This window comes from Ahaetulla prasina, chromosome 4 (assembly GCF_028640845.1).
Source record: "Ahaetulla prasina isolate Xishuangbanna chromosome 4, ASM2864084v1, whole genome shotgun sequence".
NCBI classification, from domain to species: domain Eukaryota; kingdom Metazoa; phylum Chordata; class Lepidosauria; order Squamata; family Colubridae; genus Ahaetulla; species Ahaetulla prasina.
The window spans coordinates 126,688,342-126,708,613 of NC_080542.1; the positions used below are offsets into that span (position 1 = coordinate 126,688,342).

Consider the following 20,272-nt stretch of genomic DNA (forward strand, 5'->3'; position numbering starts at 1 on the left):
AGCCGGTGTACCGGATCTGGAGAAAAGTCGGGAAGAATGAGCTCTTGTGATCTATGGAATAGTGAGTTAACTTTAGGCAGGAAGGTAGGATCTAGCCGGAGGACCACCCTATCTGAGTGAAAAACGCAGAGATCCGCCCTGGTGGAAAGGGCAGCAAGTTCAGAAATTCTGCGAGCTGAAGTGATGGCTACTAGAAAGGCCACCTTATATGTCAAATATTGCAGGCCACACTCCCGCAAAGGTTCAAAGGGGCCCTTGGTGAGGGATGTTAGAACCTTCGTGAGGTCCCAAGATGGATACCTGTGGACTACTGGAGGACAAAGGTTGGTTGCTCCCCTCAGGAATTGACGGATGAGGGGCCGGTGGGCTAGGGAGTGTTTAGCACCGCAAGTTAAAATAGAAGAGAGAGCAGATATCTGTCGTCGAAGCGTGTTCGCTGCCAGACCTTGTTCCAATCCGTGTTGAAGGAAGATCAGGATAGTGATCGAGAAGCCGTGGGCTTCTAGAACCTGAATGGTTGTGGACAAATCCGCTGCCGCCAGGGTCTCTGTTCGAGATTGGATAAGGAGATCGTCCAGATAAGCTTGGATTCTGATTGGAATAGCCCGGAGGCGCGCTGTGAGAGCGGCCATTAGCTTTGAGAAGACCCTGGGGGCCGAGGAGAGCCCGAATGGAAGGGCACAATATTGGTAATGGAGACCCCCGTGGCAGAAGCGGAGGAATCGTCTGTGAGCCGGAAGGATAGGGACATGTAAGTATGCCTCCGTCAGGTCTACTGACGTGAGGAAGTCCCCCTCCCTGATGCTCTCCAAGATGGACTGGAGTGACTGCATCTTGAACCGCCTGTAGACTATGTGGCGGTTCAGAGCCTTCAGGTCGAGGATTGCTCTCCATCCCCCCGAGGGCTTTGGGACTATGAACAGTCGGGAGTAAAACCCCTGACCGTGCTGGTCTCGTGGCACCGTTTGGATGGCCTGAATTGAGAGAAGATGTTTTATGGCCGATGCCACGAGCAGCCGTTTCGTCGGGTCGCAAGATAACGGGCACCTGACGAAATGACCCGGGGGGGTGGAGAGGAATTCCAGGGAGAGACCGAACCTGATTGTCTCCCTGACCCAGGAGTCCGTGGTGGACTCCTCCCATTGGCTGGCGAAGAGCGCCAGTCTGCCCCCAATGGGAGGGACGGGCAAGCAGTCAACGTGAGCGTCTGAATGGACGACCTCTCCCCCCCCCGAAAGGGCCGCTTGAAGGAACCCCTCTGACCTTGACCTGCCTGTCTATCCTGCCTATCCTGTCTAGGGGAGAAGGGTCTTTGGGTTCTGGAGTTTCCAAAGTTAGAATCAGCTGCCCTGAAGGGACGAAAATATGGGGTTGGCCTGGAGTCTGAACGGCGGGACATGCTTGGAAGGATCTTGCGCTTGTCCTTGGTCTCTATAAGTAAAGGATCCAAGGCTGCTCCAAAGAGTGAGGTCCCCGAATAAGGGGCTGAGGCCAACCTCCATTTGTTTTTGGCGTCGACTTGCCAACGCCTGAGCCAGAGAAGGCAGCGTGAGGATACTGTGGAACCAATCAATTTGGCAGCAAATCGAGAAGCATTTAGGGTAGCATCGGCTGAGTATTCGATGGCAGCTATAATCTTGTTTAAGTCCTGATGTGACCGAGTCAGTGACTGGTAAACGGTCACGCAACTGCTTTAACCATAAAGGGCCGCCTATTAAAGAAAGAGGCCGAGGAAGAGGCCCGAATGGAAGGGCACAATATTGGTAATGGAGACCCCGTGGCAGAAGCGGAGGAATCGTCTGTGAGCCGGAAGGATAGGGACATGTAAGTATGCCTCCGCCCCTGGACTGGGTACCTTGAGAAGAACCGATCCAGTTGACGATTGTCTCGAGTGGCAAAGAGGTCTACCAGCGGGTTCCCGAAGCGGAGTGTGATCTCGAGGAACATATCCGGATTCAGTCGCCTGAGACTCGGCTGAGCCAGTCGGCCTGTGTGTTTGCCACCCCTGATATATGAGAGGCCCGTATGGACCTCAGGTGAGCCTCCGCCCAGAGACCCAGTTGCACTGCCTCTTGCAAGAGAGGCTGAGAGTGGGTTCCCCCCAGGCGGTTCACATGAGCCTTTGCGCCACATTGTCCGTTAATATTAGAATGTCTTGATTGAGAACAATGTCCTGGAACGATAGTAAGGCCAGATGAATGGCCCTGAGTTCTAACCAGTTTATGTTGTGGGTCAGGTCCCCTGGGGATCACTGACCCTGAGCCATGTTCGACCCCAGATGGGCGCCCCAGCCGTGAAGACTGGCATCTGTTGTCAAGATTAGGCGTTGGGGTTCCCTGAACTCTCTGCCCTTTGACAGGGCTGGGGAGATCCACCATAGAAGGGAGTGCCTGACTTGTTGTGGAAGATGGACAAGGATTGGTGGCGGAGCTGTGGGTGGCTTTGATAGGAGTAGAAACCACTGCAGTGTCCTGCAGTGGAGACGAGCCCAAGGTACAATGCCGATGCAGGAGACCAGTTTCCCCAAGAGTTGGGAAAGGGTCTTTAAAGGAATAAGACGTCTCTTGGTTACCCTCCTGACTAGGTTCTGTAAATTGGTGAGACGCTCCTGTGACAGATAGACCCGGCCCTCGATCGTGTCTATGATGGCCCCTAAGTGTTGGATTCGATTCGTAGGATGTAAGTGACTTTTGGCCTTGTTGATCGAGAAGCCGTGGGCTTCTAGAACCTGAATGGTTGTGGACAAATCCGCTGCCGCCAGGGTCTCTGTTCGAGATTGGATAAGGAGATCGTCCAGATAAGCTTGGATTCTGATTGAAATAGCCGGAAACCGCGCTGTGAGAGCGGCCATTAGCTTTGAGAAGACCCTGGGGGCCGAGGAGAGCCCGAATGGAAGGGCACAATATTGGTAATGGAGACCCCCGTGGCAGAAGCGGAGGAATCGTCTGTGAGCCGGAAGGATAGGGACATGTAAGTATGCCTCCGTCAGGTCTACTGACGTGAGGAAGTCCCCCTCCCTGATGCTCTCCAAGATGGACTGGAGTGACTGCATCTTGAACCGCCTGTAGACTATGTGGCGGTTCAGAGCCTTCAGGTCGAGGATTGCTCTCCATCCCCCCGAGGGCTTTGGGACTATGAACAGTCGGGAGTAAAACCCCTGACCGTGCTGGTCTCGTGGCACCGTTTGGATGGCCTGAATTGAGAGAAGATGTTTTATGGCCGATGCCACGAGCAGCCGTTTCGTCGGGTCGCAAGATAACGGGCACCTGACGAAATGACCCGGGGGGGGGGGGTGGAGAGGAATTCCAGGGAGAGACCGAACCTGATTGTCTCCCTGACCCAGGAGTCCGTGGTGGACTCCTCCCATTGGCTGGCGAAGAGCGCCAGTCTGCCCCCAATGGGAGGGACGGGCAAGCAGTCAACGTGAGCGTCTGAATGGACGACCTCTCCCCCCCCCGAAAGGGCCGCTTGAAGGAACCCCTCTGACCTTGACCTGCCTGTCTATTCTGCCTATCCTGTCTAGGGGAGAAGGGTCTTTGGGTTCTGGAGTTTCCAAAGTTAGAATCAGCCGCCCTGAAGGGACGAAAATATGGGGTTGGCCTGGAGTCTGAACGGCGGGACATGCTTGGAAGGATCTTGCGCTTGTCCTTGGTCTCTATAAGTAAAGGATCCAAGGCTGCTCCAAAGAGTGAGGTCCCCGAATAAGGGGCTGAGGCCAACCTCCATTTGTTTTTGGCGTCGACTTGCCAACGCCTGAGCCAGAGAAGGCAGCGTGAGGATACTGTGGAACCAATCAATTTGGCAGCAAATCGAGAAGCATTTAGGGTAGCATCGGCTGAGTATTCGATGGCAGCTATAATCTTGTTTAAGTCCTGATGTGACCGGGAGTCAGTGACTGGTAAACGGTCACGCAACTGCTTTAACCATAAAAGGGCCGCCCTATTAAAGAAAGAGGCCGAGGAAGAGGCCCTAACGGCCCAGGCAGCCGCCTGATGACTTTTAATCAGTGTTTGTTCGGCACGTTTATCTTCCGGGCGAAGGGTTTCCTCTGGAGGTCCTGTGACCACAGATGGTCCTGCTAATGCAACTACTGGGGCATCAACTGTGGGGATTTGCAGTAATTTAAAGAAGTTAGGTTCCAAATTGTACAAGCGACGGTCCAAGGCATTAGGATTAGGACCAGTTATAGGAGTATTCCATTGCCTATCGACTACTTCCACAAAGAGTTTGGGGGCAGGCACCTCTTCTGACTCGACCACCGGAACTGAAAACAAGTCCATGGGTGGATTAGAGGTCTCCGAGGTGGGAATTGGGGCCGGTCGGGTCACTCCCAGCCGGGTAGTGACCTTGGCTTTGTGTAACAAAGACCGAAATAGTTGTGGGTTGAAGAGACCCACAAAGGAGGGTTGGTCTGGGACCAAATCCTCATCCTCAGAGAGGTTCTCATCCCTAAGGTCCCCTTCATCCCCCAGTGAGGCCCGAGATGGAGAATGAGCCTGGAAATCTTCAGCTTGAGGTGTGGAGTAGTCCTGCACCAAATCGTGACTAGTTTGGGATGCTACATATTCTGAAACCCATGAATGGGTTCTTGCCTGCCTGGAAGCAGCAATACCCCTCTGAACAGCAGCTGCAATCATTTCTGCCATAACTGCAGGGTCATTAGCCGCTGGGGCAGCTACCTGGTGACTCACAGGCCCCATCGGAATAGTTGCCCTAGAAGGAACCTCTGCTGACTCAAGTACTGGCGGGGCTGCAGGTAAAACCTCCATTTCAGATACAGAAATAGGACAGAATAAATCAGAAGTGGGCAGAGGTTGGGATGAGTCTACAGATATATCAGGAGATAAAGTTAATGGAGCCCCAGGAGACTGCACAGGAGGCTGTTCCTGTATAGTATCAGCAGATTCCCTCACTGCCCTAGCAATGGCCCGATCCATAGCCTTCTGGCGTTGTAGGGCCTTCTTTTCAGAAGTCTTAGAAATAGCCTTTTGGGGCTTGGAAATGGAGGATTGAAGTGTCTCTGACCTTGTGGGTGCATGAGAGCTCGAAGCACTAGGCCCTGGGATTGGACTGGTCTGATGTTGCTTCCTTTTACTAGGCCGGACTGGAGGAACGGCGGCCATCTTGAAAGGCCTAACCGATAGTTAGGCCTCAAACCCCACGTGGACAAGGCCTGGATGCGAAGCCTATGAGCCTTTAGAGGCCCAAGCCAAGGCCTATTACAAAAATGACCTAGGACAAATTATAAATTAATTACCATTTAAATAAAAATACAGTGGGGAAATTTTTCCATTCTCTAGGGCCTACTAGGTATTTTGCCACGTGGCTAGTAAAAACCGGAGGTGGCTAAGAAGGTAATCATACTCACAGACTGAAGGCCTCAGTGGGTAGCCAGAGAGCCAGTCGAAGATCGATGCAGAGGCTCTGCTGAGTCACCGAGCGATCGGGAATGAAGCCCGGGAGCGCCCACGAAGATCCGGTGACTGGAAAATAGGCCCATCAATGGCCTGATTAAAGACGCCCCAGAGCCCAGGCAGGGGCAGGCTGGCCGGCCTAGACCCTTTTATGGGTAGGCCGGGGCGATCGGGAATGAAGCCCGGAGCGCCCAAATTTAATTTTAATTAAGCCCGACCGCGGGCTGTGTTTTAATTCCGGCACCCGCCGAATTTGCCAGCCACGGGGAGGTGTAAATGAGACCTATCAGCCTCCCCGTTCTTCCAGCAGCTTCTTATGCTGTCCCCAGCAGTATCGGGCTGAATCGCCCTTTCTCGCTGGGGAGGGGGAGAGCTCACCTACAATGGGAGCCTCAACCCCTATACCAGCAGCTGGGAAGGAATAAATAGGGCTGAATCGCCCTCCTAATTACTTAAGAAAAGCTTACTTTGGGAAGAATTCAAAGGGAAGCAGCTCCGAAGTGCGTCTGTTCCCAATCAGATCGAGTCTGAAAGCTGAAAGGCACCAGGAGGAGGAGGTGCTTTTCAACTAGCAGACTCGATCCCATTGGATACAGACCGAGTCACTCCCATGCCTGGCTGCTGGTCCCGCCCTGCTGGAGAATGGACATATTCTGATCATTTTCTTGGCAGCAATATTAAATATGGAAATATGACTTTGTCATTTCCAAGTGCAGCCAATAATCCTTGTAATTCCTAGAGGTCTCCTAGTAGATGGAACTGTACCCTAGTAGTCTAGCTTCTACAGTAAGCCCAGATAAATTTGTTTACCTGAGAGTGATAGCATAGCTGAATGCAGACAAAATTTGTTTATTACAAACTGAATTTAGCTCTTGTTGAAATGAAAACCAGTGAGAAGGTAGTAAGAGTGAATTGAGATCCAACGCAATAATTGGATTAACACATAATAAACCATGGTTTATTTATCCTTGTTTTATTTAATATATTACAACTGGCAAGGTTCATATACTGTTTACTTTTCATTTGGGCAGATCTACCCAAACTGATATGCCAAAACAAATGACATTATGGCTTATGCAACATGAGAGCCCAATATTCGAATGTGAACTGCAATGGTCATTTTCACATTTACAAACCAGGGTGAAGGAAGAAATGAAGATTCAATGAAAGCATTTATGTGTGTAACAGATTTACATATATACATACTTATGTTAACTTGACTCTGAGGTCCCTTGCTATAAGACAGTTGAATGACTTACAAGATTGAATAAACTGACTGGATTCTCTCCAGTTGTTTTAGTAAATTCTTTGGATGTGTCTTGCACCACAGTAAGATCTGCGCAAATGGACAGCCATTTGTCCAAACTGCTTTAGCAGATCCTACATTGAACAACCGCTTGAAGTAGATTACCTCTGAGATCCTGTCCAAAGTTGATATTACTCTAAGAATGTAGTAAGATTTGGCTTAATAGCAATAAAGACAGTCTTTCGTATAAGGATTTTGGATGGTAGCAATGAAATGAATTTTTAGCTATAAATATTTATATTTATGTTTAATACTTTATTACTTTTTAATCTTTCTGTATGGTATAAGATATAAAATATATCATTAAAATACAATCAAACAATGTGCTATATTATAGATCTTTTTCTCTAACTGCCTTTAGCATTTTATTCTAGCAATTCTGCATGTACACATGGACAAAGAATGTTCATAGAAATGTCACCATACTTTGAAAACTGAGAAGTGAGCAATTCTGCAGGTTAACAGGTACAAACCACACACCCTTACCTTGAGACTGGGTTTGGACAGCAGCTGCAAGAGCTCTCTGATCTCGTTGTTTAGTGGTTTATTCTGCAGCTCTTCAGCCAGCTGTGAAGGAAATTAAAACAACCCAAAGAACATTAGCCAATGCATTGTTTTATTCAATGTGTTGATGACAACCCAACATCAGTTTTGTTCAAATTTATTACTTTCAAGTAGCTTTAGCATGAAGGAAAACAGATAATCAATCACTGCTCTTCATTTTCTGTCCTTTGCACTATATTCTGGGCAAGTCTTTCAACTGAATTTGACTTAAGTTTACCATTTCTGGCAGCAGCACCCAGATCACATTCTGATTTATAGCAATAAGAGCAAATCCCAGAACACTCATCTAAGTGAATGGTCCTTTGCATGCAAACAAAGCACTGCTTGTAAAAATGGCTGGATCAAACTTATAGCTGTCTATAAAAACTAGCTTGTGAGTGAAGAGATGAAATATACACTGCTTCCAAAAAACCCACAGTAGCTTTTTTGTTTAGAGCTGGAATGCAGAATCATGGTGCTTCTGTTTTGTTACCACTCCAGATTTTATGATGTTTGCATACAAGAAGCAAATGTCTTGTTTAGTATATGACAAGTGAATCACAGAAATGTAGCTAAGAGTCAAATCACCAGCATTCTAAAGCCTGAACGGTCTTTGAAAATGAACTCAACTATGTCAGAGTATAATCCAAAGCAGTTTTCTAGATAATACAGCAAGAAGCTCTAACTTCATAGAGTAATGACTGCATTTTTGTTATATAACAATACAGATGCTATAGAAAAGAACTTATTTTTGCAAATTCATGATAATAGGAGATAGTATTCTAGAATCATCCAGTCCAACCATTATGAATCTGTAAAAACACAAAGGTAATTTTCACACCTTTCCCACCCCCTTTTATTTAGACATGTTTTTTAAAAAATACATGAAAGTGTCGGTCTACACTAAAAATACAGCACTGGATCAAAAATTGTCATTAGATACATGTATTTTTTCTTAAAATCAGTTTAATTTTTCTACCAGCATCTCGTGTTTTGTCATAACTCACACAACTATGCACACAATCAGAAAATACAGGGTTGATTTTTATTAATAAAAATTCTACGAAACACCAGGGAAGAAATGGTAAATTGAAGACAATCCTGCTAAAACCAGAGCTAACAAACAGATTGGTATGAAGATTTAGAAAGCAGACTGGCTCTTTATAATTCCTCTCCAGACAAAGAAGTGACCCACAAGTGCTCCAGACCAGGGGTCTCAACCTTGGCAACTTTAAGCCTGGAGGACTTCAACTCCAAGAATTCCCCACCCAGTTTTGCTGGCTGGGAGATTCTGGGAGTTGAAGTCCTCCAGGCTTAAAGTTGCCAAGGTTGGAGACCCCTGCTCCAGACAGTAGCTCCTCACAAAGACTTCTAGACAGTAGTCTCTGATGGATTTACTCACTGGGAGATGAAGAAACCTTGCTCGAACCATGGTTGGCATATCTAAAATGATATTGGGTTTGCACATAGGTAAACCTCAATTTATGATCACAATTAGGATTGGCATCTTTGTCAGTGGCAAGGCGGTTGTTTCAGTGAGATGCCATGTGATTTTTTTCTTCCATAGCTAAAATCCTGGCTCTCCAAGTCTTAAAGTGACCTCATAGGTTAAGTGCATGAAGCAAACCGTATTGCTAACATAGTGTAAGCCGCCCTGAGTCTTCGGAGAAGGGTGGGATATAAATGTGAATTTAAAAAAAAGAGGACAGGAAGTTCCCACCGTGAGCAGAAGGAAACTCTTGTGGTATGGCACAGAAATGGAGCTTGGATTTTCAGGATTCCCATTTCATTTTTCTAGTTCAGCCTAGGATTTCCCTTCCACGCATGAATGAGGTGGGGAAAATAAATTCCTGCACTCTTGAAGATCTGAACTTCATTTCTGGAGCCAGATAAAGGATTTCCGCACCCCCTGTGCAGGGTAGGGGAGGCAGGGAACAATACCTCGAAACCCTGAAACTTTCCCTGACAGTTTTCCCATTGACTTTTTAAAGAAGTCAGCAAAAAAGATTGCAAATTGTGATCGCATGATCATAAGGCACTTGGCAACTGGTTGTGTAAATAGGTTGCCAAGCACATAGATCACAATCATGTGAGCTGGGGAGAGGCCTGGCATTTTATAATAGCTGGAAATGCTTTATGGACTGTAAAGTACCCTTTCTGAGCCATTGTTAAGTTCAAACAGTCATTAAACACCCAATCCTTAGTCAAGAATTACCGATATTTAATTTTCAGACAATTTTCAAAAATTGATTGTCCACTGCTTTTCAGCTATTAGGAACCGTAGGATTGATAAGATTTACAATACTGAGTTTCCTTCAATCCTTTGTGAAAGAAGTTAAATACAAGAACTAAAAAAAACCCTTTTGGATCAACAGCAAAAGAGTGATTAGATCTTTGCTTTTGGAAAATTATAAATGGAATTGGAAAAATGATTTTTGAATTATTTATCAGAATCTTTCATGTGAAAAATACTTTTATTTTGAATTCTTTTTTTAAAAATTATAAAATGGAGCTTTGAAAATTGGATACAAGAGAGAACCAGAAGGAATTATAATTAAAATAGAAGAACAGTTAAATTTGACTTGCTAATTCAGGATGGAGCAAAATATTTTACAATAGGCATATTGAAAGGTATTTTTCAACAATGGACCAAGAAGTTAATTTTGCGGGTGTCTGCCATTATAATTATATTTTGTTTAAGTATGTTATTGAAGAGGAACAATTTTTACTGGATAAAACTGAAATTGATCTGAAAGTGAACTTAAAAATAACAGGATACCAGAATGATACGGAAATAGATGCTACAAGGATATACAAATAAAATCACTTGATGTTTTAGTAGTTAAAATGGATACACAAATTACTAAGAGAGTGATCTGAATAACATTCTTGTATTAGATTATTATATTGGATTCACAAAGAGACATAAAACTTTTAAGAATTTTGTGAGAAGGGACCAAAAAAATGAAAAGAAATCAAGTTCTAGCACATTATTTGGAAGGATTAAAGATCAAGATTGTTAAAAAGGAATATAAAGTTGGGTTTATTTGATCAAGGTTAAAACTGATATGTTATTATATCTGCTAAACCTTAATGGACTTTAGCTGATATGGATTGAACAATGAAGTTTTAAGGATTTGTTTATAGATGGGATATGGAAAGAAGAGATCATTTGTTGAATTTTAAGAAAAGGAGATAAAATTACAAAAATTGATGAAGATGAAGTATTTATTTATATATTTCATTTCTTTTTCTTTACTATATTCGTATGTTTTCTATTTTTATTTTCTGCACCATTTTGTGTGCCAATTCCTTTATTTTTTAATTTGTACTAGTTTTTATTTTCTTAATTGTAATTTTTGATAAATTACTTTAAAGTTATAGTAACAATAAATTAAATAACATGCCATTTGGCATAATTTCATTTTTAATTATGAAAGCAATTTCAATATATTTCAAATTTTTATTGTACATGCACAACCTAAGTACAATGAGATTGGTTCACATAAAGAAAGCTCGCTATTTATTGGGTAAGCTTTCAATTTTTCTATACACTGCCAGTAGAAATACATATTTTTGCATCTGGTTCTCTAACAGAAGATAAAATAATAAAATAATTTTTTAAATTATTATTAGTATTTTCTCTTATTCTCTCAGTTTATTAGCTACTTCATCTATATGTTTTTTTTGGTAAACACTCTTTACTTAGTATATTAGATGGTAACAAAAACATTTTCAAGATAGATAAAATGTAGCTGTCTACAATTTATCTTAGTTATCAAGGCAGAATAAGAACCATTCTAAATGACACGTTTCTAGAATTAAAGACTTAATACAATTCAAAACAAGATGATAAATATTATGATCATAGTTCTTTGGAAAGTGTTCTCTATTCTTCTCAGATGATGTACTTCATATGTTTATTGTATCCACTGCTTTCAGTCTTTAAAATCTATAATGTTAATAGACATTTTGTACATACTTACATCATCTGCCAAAGCTGATGCACCGTGTAACATGGGCACAGGGCTGTGTTTTTCATAGTGATGCAATTTCTCATGAATCTAGGAAATAATGGAACAAAAAGGTTTAGTTAGTAGCAGAAATATATTTTGTAGATATACCGTGTTTCCCTGAAAATACGATCTACTCAGAAAGCAAGATCAACTTGATTTTTACATGTTGCCCAATATAAGCCCTACCCCCCACAAAATAAGCCCTAATTAAGACCCTGCCCACTCCAGGATGCACAGGTAAAAATTAAGCTAGGATGGGGAGGCGGGAGTGAAGCTGCCCTACTATTTACCTTCGGATAGTTGCAGCCAGGCCTTGCACACCTTGGCCCATTTCTTTTGCTGCAGCCAGCAAGGCTTTCCTGAAGGCCTCAGTAGCCAATAACGGAGCTCCGGATTGATCCAGAGCTCTGTTATCGGATAGAGAGGCCTTCAGGAAACACTTGCTGGCTGCAGAAGAAATCAGCCAAGGTGTGCGAGGCCTGGCTGCAACTATCCGAAACTGAAGAAATTCTGACAGTGAAAAGGAGGCTGGGGGTGACGCAGGCAAGTGAGGTGAGTCAGTGGATGACATCCCCCCGAAAATAAGACCTTGTCCAAAAAAAACAAAAATAAGACAAGTTCTTATTTTCGGGGAAACACAGTACACTGGCTAGTTAAACAACTGCAAAAAAAAAACCTTCCCATTTTATGGAAGCATTTAATCCTGAACATGTAGATATTATTCATCATAACCTTTTGGTGAAGTGATGAAATTATGAGATCAAATGGGGGAAAAATAATCTTTGTAGACTAATAAACAGTCAACCTACATTCATAATTCTTTATCTGTCCTCACATATTTTCTTACACCTTACTTATGATTTAGATATAATTCTTCTTAACACAAAAATACATAATATGCTATCTATACTTTACCACCAATACTTCTGAAGTTACCAATATAAACAAGCAACAAGCTACATTGTTTTCCTAATATTTATTCAACAAAGTATACTTAGATATAATGTTTCTTAGATGTTAATAGCCATGTCACAACCATCTGTTTTGATCCCCTGTACATACAATTACACGTTTTTCGACAAGCTATGGAATAAAATACATTTGTAAGAAGATGTAAACAGGTCATTTCTTTGAATCTTTTAAAACATATAAAATATCAAGTCATTTAAACATACAACATATCCCTGCATCTAAATAAACTAACATTAGTATTTCCTCATTTCAACACAATCAAGTAATGACTGTTTACAGTCTGATTATAAAATTTAGACATTCTGTCACAATGATTTTGCAAGCATTCCATTTTGCATTAAATGTTTCTTCCATGCTAGAACATTTTGCAACATTTTTAAAAAAATAATCAAGAAAAGAAAGTGATAGATTGCTAACATTTCAATAAGCAAATTGCTTATTTACATAACTTTTATTGTACATGCACAACCTAAGTACAATGAAATTGGTTCACATAAAGAAAGCTCGCTATTTATTGGGTAAGCTTTCAATTTTTCTATACACTGCCAGTAGAAATACATATTTTTGCATCTGGTTCTCTAACAGAAGATAAAATAATAAAATAATTTTTTAAATTATTATTAGTATTTTCTCTTATTCTCTCAGTTTATTAGCTACTTCATCTATATGTTTTTTTGGTAAACACTCTTTACTTAGTATATTAGATGGTAACAAAAACATTTTCAAGATAGATAAAATGTAGCTGTCTATAATTTATCTTAGTTATCAAGGCAGAATAAGAACCATTCTAAATGACACGTTTCTAGAATTAAAGACTTAATACAATTCAAAACAAGATGATAAATATTATGATCATAGTTCTTTGGAAAGTGTTCTCTATTCTTCTCAGATGATGTACTTCATATGTTTATTGTATCCACTGCTTTCAGTCTTTAAAATCTATAATGTTAATAGACATTTTGTACATACTTACATCATCTGCCAAAGCTGATGCACCGTGTAACATGGGCACAGGGCTGTGTTTTTCATAGTGATGCAATTTCTCATGAATCTAGGAAATAATGGAACAAAAAGGTTTAGTTAGTAGCAGAAATATATTTTGTAGATATACCGTGTTTCCCTGAAAATACGATCTACTCAGAAAGCAAGATCAACTTGATTTTTACATGTTGCCCAATATAAGCCCTACCCCCCACAAAATAAGCCCTAATTAAGACCCTGCCCACTCCAGGATGCACAGGTAAAAATTAAGCTAGGATGGGGAGGCGGGAGTGAAGCTGCCCTACTATTTACCTTCGGATAGTTGCAGCCAGGCCTTGCACACCTTGGCCCATTTCTTTTGCTGCAGCCAGCAAGGCTTTCCTGGAGGCCTCAGTAGCCAATAACGGAGCTCCGGATTGATCCAGAGCTCTGTTATCGGATAGAGAGGCCTTCAGGAAACACTTGCTGGCTGCAGAAGAAATCAGCCAAGGTGTGCGAGGCCTGGCTGCAACTATCCGAAACTGAAGAAATACTGACAGTGAAAAGGAGGCTGGGGGTGACGCAGGCAAGTGAGGTGAGTCAGTGGATGACATCCCCCCGAAAATAAGACCTTGTCCAAAAAAAACAAAAATAAGACAAATTCTTATTTTCAGGGAAACACAGTACACTGGCTAGTTAAACAACTGCAAAAAAAACCCCTTCCCATTTTATGGAAGCATTTAATCCTGAACATGTAGATATTATTCATCATAACCTTTTGGTGAAGTGATGAAATTATGAGATCAAATGGGGGGAAAATAATCTTTGTAGACTAATAAACAGTCAACCTACATTCATAATTCTTTATCTGTCCTCACATATTTTCTTACACCTTACTTATGATTTAGATATAATTCTTCTTAACACAAAAATACATAATATGCTATCTATACTTTACCACCAATACTTCTGAAGTTACCAATATAAACAAGCAACAAGCTACATTGTTTTCCTAATATTTATTCAACAAAGTATACTTAGATATAATGTTTCTTAGATGTTAATAGCCATGTCACAACCATCTGTTTTGATCCCCTGTACATACAATTACACGTTTTTCGACAAGCTATGGAATAAAATACATTTGTAAGAAGATGTAAACAGGTCATTTCTTTGAATCTTTTAAAACATATAAAATATCAAGTCATTTAAACATACAACATATCCCTGCATCTAAATAAACTAACATTAGTATTTCCTCATTTCAACACAATCAAGTAATGACTGTTTACAGTCTGATTATAAAATTTAGACATTCTGTCACAATGATTTTGCAAGCATTCCATTTTGCATTAAATGTTTCTTCCATGCTAGAACATTTTGCAACATTTTTTTAAAAATAACCAAGAAAAGAAAGTGATAGATTGCTAACATTTCAATAAGCAAATTGCTTATTTACATAACTTTTTTGTTGGACTGCACCAAATCAATATAATTTAACATTTTCTCTGCCAAAAATGGACTTAATAACATGTTTGGAAAACCTGCAAGAACGCAGCTTCATGTTTTTTCCCACTTCCCAAAACATACGGCTATTAAATATGATTTCTATTTACCTATCACAGATGTGATTAATTCTGCATGATTTGCCCAAACAAATTTTGAAGCCATCTGAAAAAGATGGATTTTGATTTATCTTGGTACATTTATATTAAGTCAATAAAATTTGTGAGTTTATTATTTATTATATTTCCTTACCCAGAAACCAAATTTACAAGTTATTTCAAAAAGTACTTCCTTTATTCTAAAGGAGAAACTGATTACATGATCCATCTTTCCTTTTACAAACTCTTAGAAAATGGTGGTTTAGGAGAGTTACTATAAAATACTAAAATATTATACAATACTCTTCTAAACCACCATTTTCTAAATGTGTATAATTCTCAGAACAAATTATAAAATTGCAATGTGTCAACAAGTCCAGGAAGATTGGAGAATCCTTAAGAAATTGTTACTTTTTCTAAAAATTTCACTAAGCTTAACAGTAGTTAAAGTTCTCATTGATTTTAACCACTGTGTTAATCCTGATTTAACTGTATCAGGAATTCAGAATTTAAAGTTCTTTTCAAAATTTTGTTTAGCTGTATTTATAAAATTATAATTGTAAAAATGATTATACTAAATATTCTGTTTTAAACTATAAAACATTAATATTAGGACTATAGTTTTATATGCAAAATGGTACTCTGTTCAATTCATTAAAATTAATGTTGGAAGTCCCTTCTAATTCAATGTTTTTGCTTTACCTGGCCTGCAATCTTATTTTGCACTACCCTTTCAATTTTCAGCTTTTAAATATAACGGAAAAATCTAGATATCTTCTGAATTAATAGTTAAGTTATTCAAACTATTCTATATTTGCAAGTGTATAATCTAAATACTATTATAAACCTCTTGCTCCTTGGACAGTCTCATTAAAAACCAAATGTTGGTTTTTCTGAAAGAAACTGACTTCTTTGTTCCTCATATAACAAAATAAAGCAGCTATTATTTGAGATTTCAGAGACTTCATTCAAATGAATTTTTTTGGTCAATAAGGAGAAAGTGTTTTGATGACTCTGCTTATAGGAAGAGGTCCCCATGGTGGATAGAGGAAATTCAGATTAAAGCCAAACAAATTACCCTTCCTCCAAGATAAATTTCTCTATGCTTTTACAGCCAAACTCCCTGCTCAGCTGCTGAAAAAAGTATTCTCAAAATTGGATGAGTTTTTGCACTTTAATCTCGAGGTGTTTTTTTATAACTTGGACACTTTCAGAGTATTCAAAAGCTGGAAGAGAAACTCTCATCTTGTCTTTTTTGACATGGAAACATGAGTCTCTCACAACAATCTTGTTTTATAAATGCAGTCCACATACTAAAACCTGAAGTTCTTTAACAGCTATATAGGGATACCATGCTCTCTTACTTTAAATATATTAAAATACATCTTTCAAAATACATATTCATAGGCTTGTTTATTAATTACTGACTACACAACCCCATGGTCAACAACTTGAACAGAGACTGCTTCAAGACTGGAAAAGGTGTGTAACAAGATTGCATTGGTATGTACATCTATTTAATTAATACACCGAAGCAGTTTTGAGGCACCTGTTCCATTCCTTATTTCTCAAAAGCATCCATTGCCAGATGTTCATTGCTGAAGACAAAGAGCAACAACAGCAAAACTATTTCATGTCCTTGGGCTGTACAGATCTTGCAGGAAAAAATATCTTCACTTGTACTTTATAGAAAAATGAAACATTTCTTATCCCTCTTCAACAGACCTATTTTGCATTGTGTCCAATAGTTGGTTGTTTAAAGGTGTGTTGGATTGCTGCTCCAATATTCTCCAATGTTCCCCATGGTAGAAGCAGAGGGGAAGTCGTGAAAAATCTTCAGAAATGCATTGTTTATATGGCCAGAAGGGAGAAAAGCTCCAGAGGCATTTAGAAAACGATTCCCAAGAATTCTCCAAGTTCTTCCAAGAAGGTTCCACACCCATTTGCATTCAGATTCAGGGGACCCTGAGGATTCAGATAAACCCAAAATGGCCTCAACAACACTCAGAAAGCTAAGGACCGACCTTCAGAGTGCTAATGACCAACCAGACGATGATTACATGGAATATGAACCTTTCTACCATTCAGTCAGAACTGAAGAAGTTTCTTGAATAAAAAGCAAAATTTCTTCAAGGAAAAAAACAAAGTCCAATTGCCTTTTGAAAAGCACCTTTGGGATAATTCTGAGGTAACTTTAATTTAAAAGAATCATAGATTGCAATCAAATTTGGTAGCAGAAATTTTGATATTTTAACATATGCAGACAGCACCATTCTACTGGCAGAAAATGAAGAGAATATAAAATAATTTATTCTAGAAGTCAAGGAAGAAAGTAAAAAAGCTGGATAGCATTTAAATGTGAAGAAGACTAAAGTTTCCATAACAATAGAAATCATAACATGAACAATGAAAAATTAATCACTCCAGAATTTTTTTTTTAATTCCAAAATTTACCTAACAGGAGTCACTCAACCCAAATTAAATACAGAATATTATTTGCACACATTGCAATGACTAACCTTAAGAAGATCTGGACAATAATAAAAAATTCAAAAGCAGATAGAAAGAAACTAGACTTCTTCAGATTATGATACTTCAAATACTTCAGGCAGCAAATGTAATAAGCAATGAAATTAGAAACTGGAAATATCATTGGGATTAAGATTACCAAACTACGAATGCCTTATTTGATTCCTTGGAGAAATTGGATTATGAATGGTTTGAGGTGCAGGACAGAACATGTTAAAAGATACAATCAAGTGATATATTAGTTTAAATCTAGAAACTTTAAACTTTAAACAAAGTTGAATAACACTGGAACATTATCAAGAGAGATCTAAATCTATAAAGTCTCTGAAAGTTTGATATAATTGAAGAGGGAAAGCTAGTGGTACAATCTTGTTTTGTACTTCCATTCATGAAAATAAGTAAATAGATGTGGCATGGAGATCTTACAATGAAATTGCTATGTTTTAAAAAAATGTACAGTAATATTTCCAACATGTATGGCTTTGCACAACTGGCATAATTTCATAGAGAAACAATAACGCTAGGAGAATTATGTTTTTAGAAAGAATTTTGTAAACTAGTGTTTGCATTAAAAAATATTCAAGAAGTAATGCTATGACAGGAGAACCTATACTATGAAGCCTCAAAGATTAACCAGGGAGTGATGTCTCCGCCATTAAAGGGGACTGCCAAGCAAAAAAAACCCTTCAGATTATAGAAATGACAATCGCTTGGAGTATCTTCTGTTAAAATATAATAACTGCAATAAGTTAAAAACTGTTTTATGATGACTCACATCACCTTCAAAATTCAGTTTAACTGCCAACTGTTAGATAGAATTCAAAGCCAGATATTCATTTTAGAACATAATTTTGTTAGCAACTCAAAAAGAAGAGCTAATGTGATCTAGTATCATTAAGTGTTATAGGAAAAATTGTGAAGGCAAAAAGAAATGACATCATTGTTACTAATCTTCACAGGTAACAAATAATTCATATGCTGTTAACATGATGGGCATCTAGAACTATTTTTCCTAGGTCGTGATATTTTTGGCTTTGACAATTAATGTATAGATGTTTTCATAATAGACAATGCAAAAGAAATCTTAGGGGATCTTAATCTGAGATGTAGCAATAGTAGAAACATCCAAAATACAAAATTAAGACAGAACAGATTTTTTAAAAAGAGAGACATGCAACTCACATTACAAGTGTTTCAATGCCTTTCAGAAGGACCCTAGAACAGTTAGAAATGGAACATAGATATTATTGTTTACAATTCCTTATTGCAATTCCACCTAATAGAAAGGACTCACTGGAGAAGAGCCTAATGCTGGGAAAGATTGAGGGAAAAAGAAGAATGGGATGATAGAGAATAAGGTGGCTAGATGGAGTCACTGAAGAAATTGGCTTGAGCTTAAATGGACTCCAGGGGATGATAGAGGATAGGAAGGCCTGGAGGAACATTGCCCATGGGGTCACAATGGGTCAGACACGACTTTGCAACTAACAACAACAATTCCTTAGCTTCTCGTTAAGATGAATGGGGACTATATGCCTTAATAAAAATAAATAACCCATGTCACAATTGGCAAATGAAATGAAAGTTTGAAGGTGATTTTTGTGCATCATTTTCTGCACAAAAATATATCATCTGCACAGCAAATATATTAAGCAAAAGATATTTTAATATTGCAGTTCAGACATTTCAAACAAGAATGTTAACTACAAACTAAGAGAACAAAAGCCTGACAAATATTTGCTTTTCAACTCTTCCTCAGACTCCAGATTGAAAGACTGAGAGCTAAAGATAATGTAGTGTATTCGGTACATGTAAATAATAAAATACGATAGCAGAATAGAATGATATAAAAGTACCTTTACACAAAGCAATAGCATCAAATAAAATCAAATACAGGAATTAAAATTTAGTTGATAAACATGTTAAGAACAAAATATGAATGCTCAAAACGTGGTCTTCCACAAAATATATTCCCTGTATTTTCAACAGTTCTAAAGAAGATATTTTATGACTGTCAATTGGCACTGAATGCAACTGAAATACTGAACTTACCATGACTTTCTCTGAGGAATAACTGTTTTTATATTTTGAAACAAGCATGCTAAATAGAAAATGGTACTATTTAAATTAATGTCTACTTTGAGCCTTAGGGGCCTCTATCATGCAATTAAAGACATTCATGTGGGAAAGATCTATCACAGCATATTAGCTAGGACAGTAACAATAAAAACTTTGGGATTCAGAGGAACAGCTTTAGGAAGTGGGAGGAAAAATTCTAAACACATCCTGCAGATGGGCTTTAAAGGAGAACGTACTAGATTACCATACAAGCTGTGAAAATAAATAATTCTGTGTACCTGTTTAAATTGTGAAAATTTTTGTCATTAGATAACTATCAATAATTTAGGCTATTTTAAAGTGTACCAGACAAATCCAATGATGATCAAGATGTTTTATGATCACAGATAGCACACCTGAAATACCACTTGCTTATTCAGGAGCTACATTCCTATGAGGCTCCTGAATAATTTAAATGGCCATAGTGGACCCTTACATAATACGTTTGTTTGGCAGGGAACTAGCTTCTTCTTGAATAACAATAGTTCTTGGTGAACTAAGGCCATGTCTTTTATTATTTTTTCAAAGATTACAAATTAAATAACTATGTAAATGGTAACTAGGACAAAAGCCCTTAATACAATATGGGTAAATGTTCCATGAACAGAATATTATCTCTATTTTTTGTTAACTGCCTCACCTCAGGCAGTGTGACCTGTAGAGAAGGGGAATTGAGTACTAGTATTAGGTAACAGGAGCATCTTACAGTATCAGGAATTGGGTCTGATTTTAACAACACAAACCATGCATTTTATTCTTTAAGGAAATTAGAACAAATAAAAAACATCCATGTCAGACAAAGCATATTGT

The 20,272-nt window shown here is 39.3% G+C and overlaps 1 protein-coding gene across 5 annotated transcripts in view; it reads right to left on the reverse strand.

The window, feature by feature from the left end:
* MPP7 (MAGUK p55 scaffold protein 7) overlaps window positions 1-20,272 on the reverse strand; it is a 98,912-nt gene that overhangs the window by 38,516 nt on the left and 40,124 nt on the right. For 2 of the 5 annotated variants that reach the window (XM_058182210.1, XM_058182207.1), the window contains 2 exons: window positions 13,225-13,302; window positions 7,207-7,287 (listed from right to left, as the gene is read on the reverse strand). In XM_058182210.1, coding sequence (XP_058038193.1) covers window positions 7,207-7,287; window positions 13,225-13,302 — 159 coding nt within the window. Of the gene's footprint in view, window positions 1-6,051; window positions 7,164-7,206; window positions 7,288-11,249; window positions 11,328-13,224; window positions 13,303-20,272 lie in introns of those variants that run through there. The other 3 variants (XM_058182209.1, XM_058182208.1, XM_058182211.1) reach the window with 2 other exon arrangements.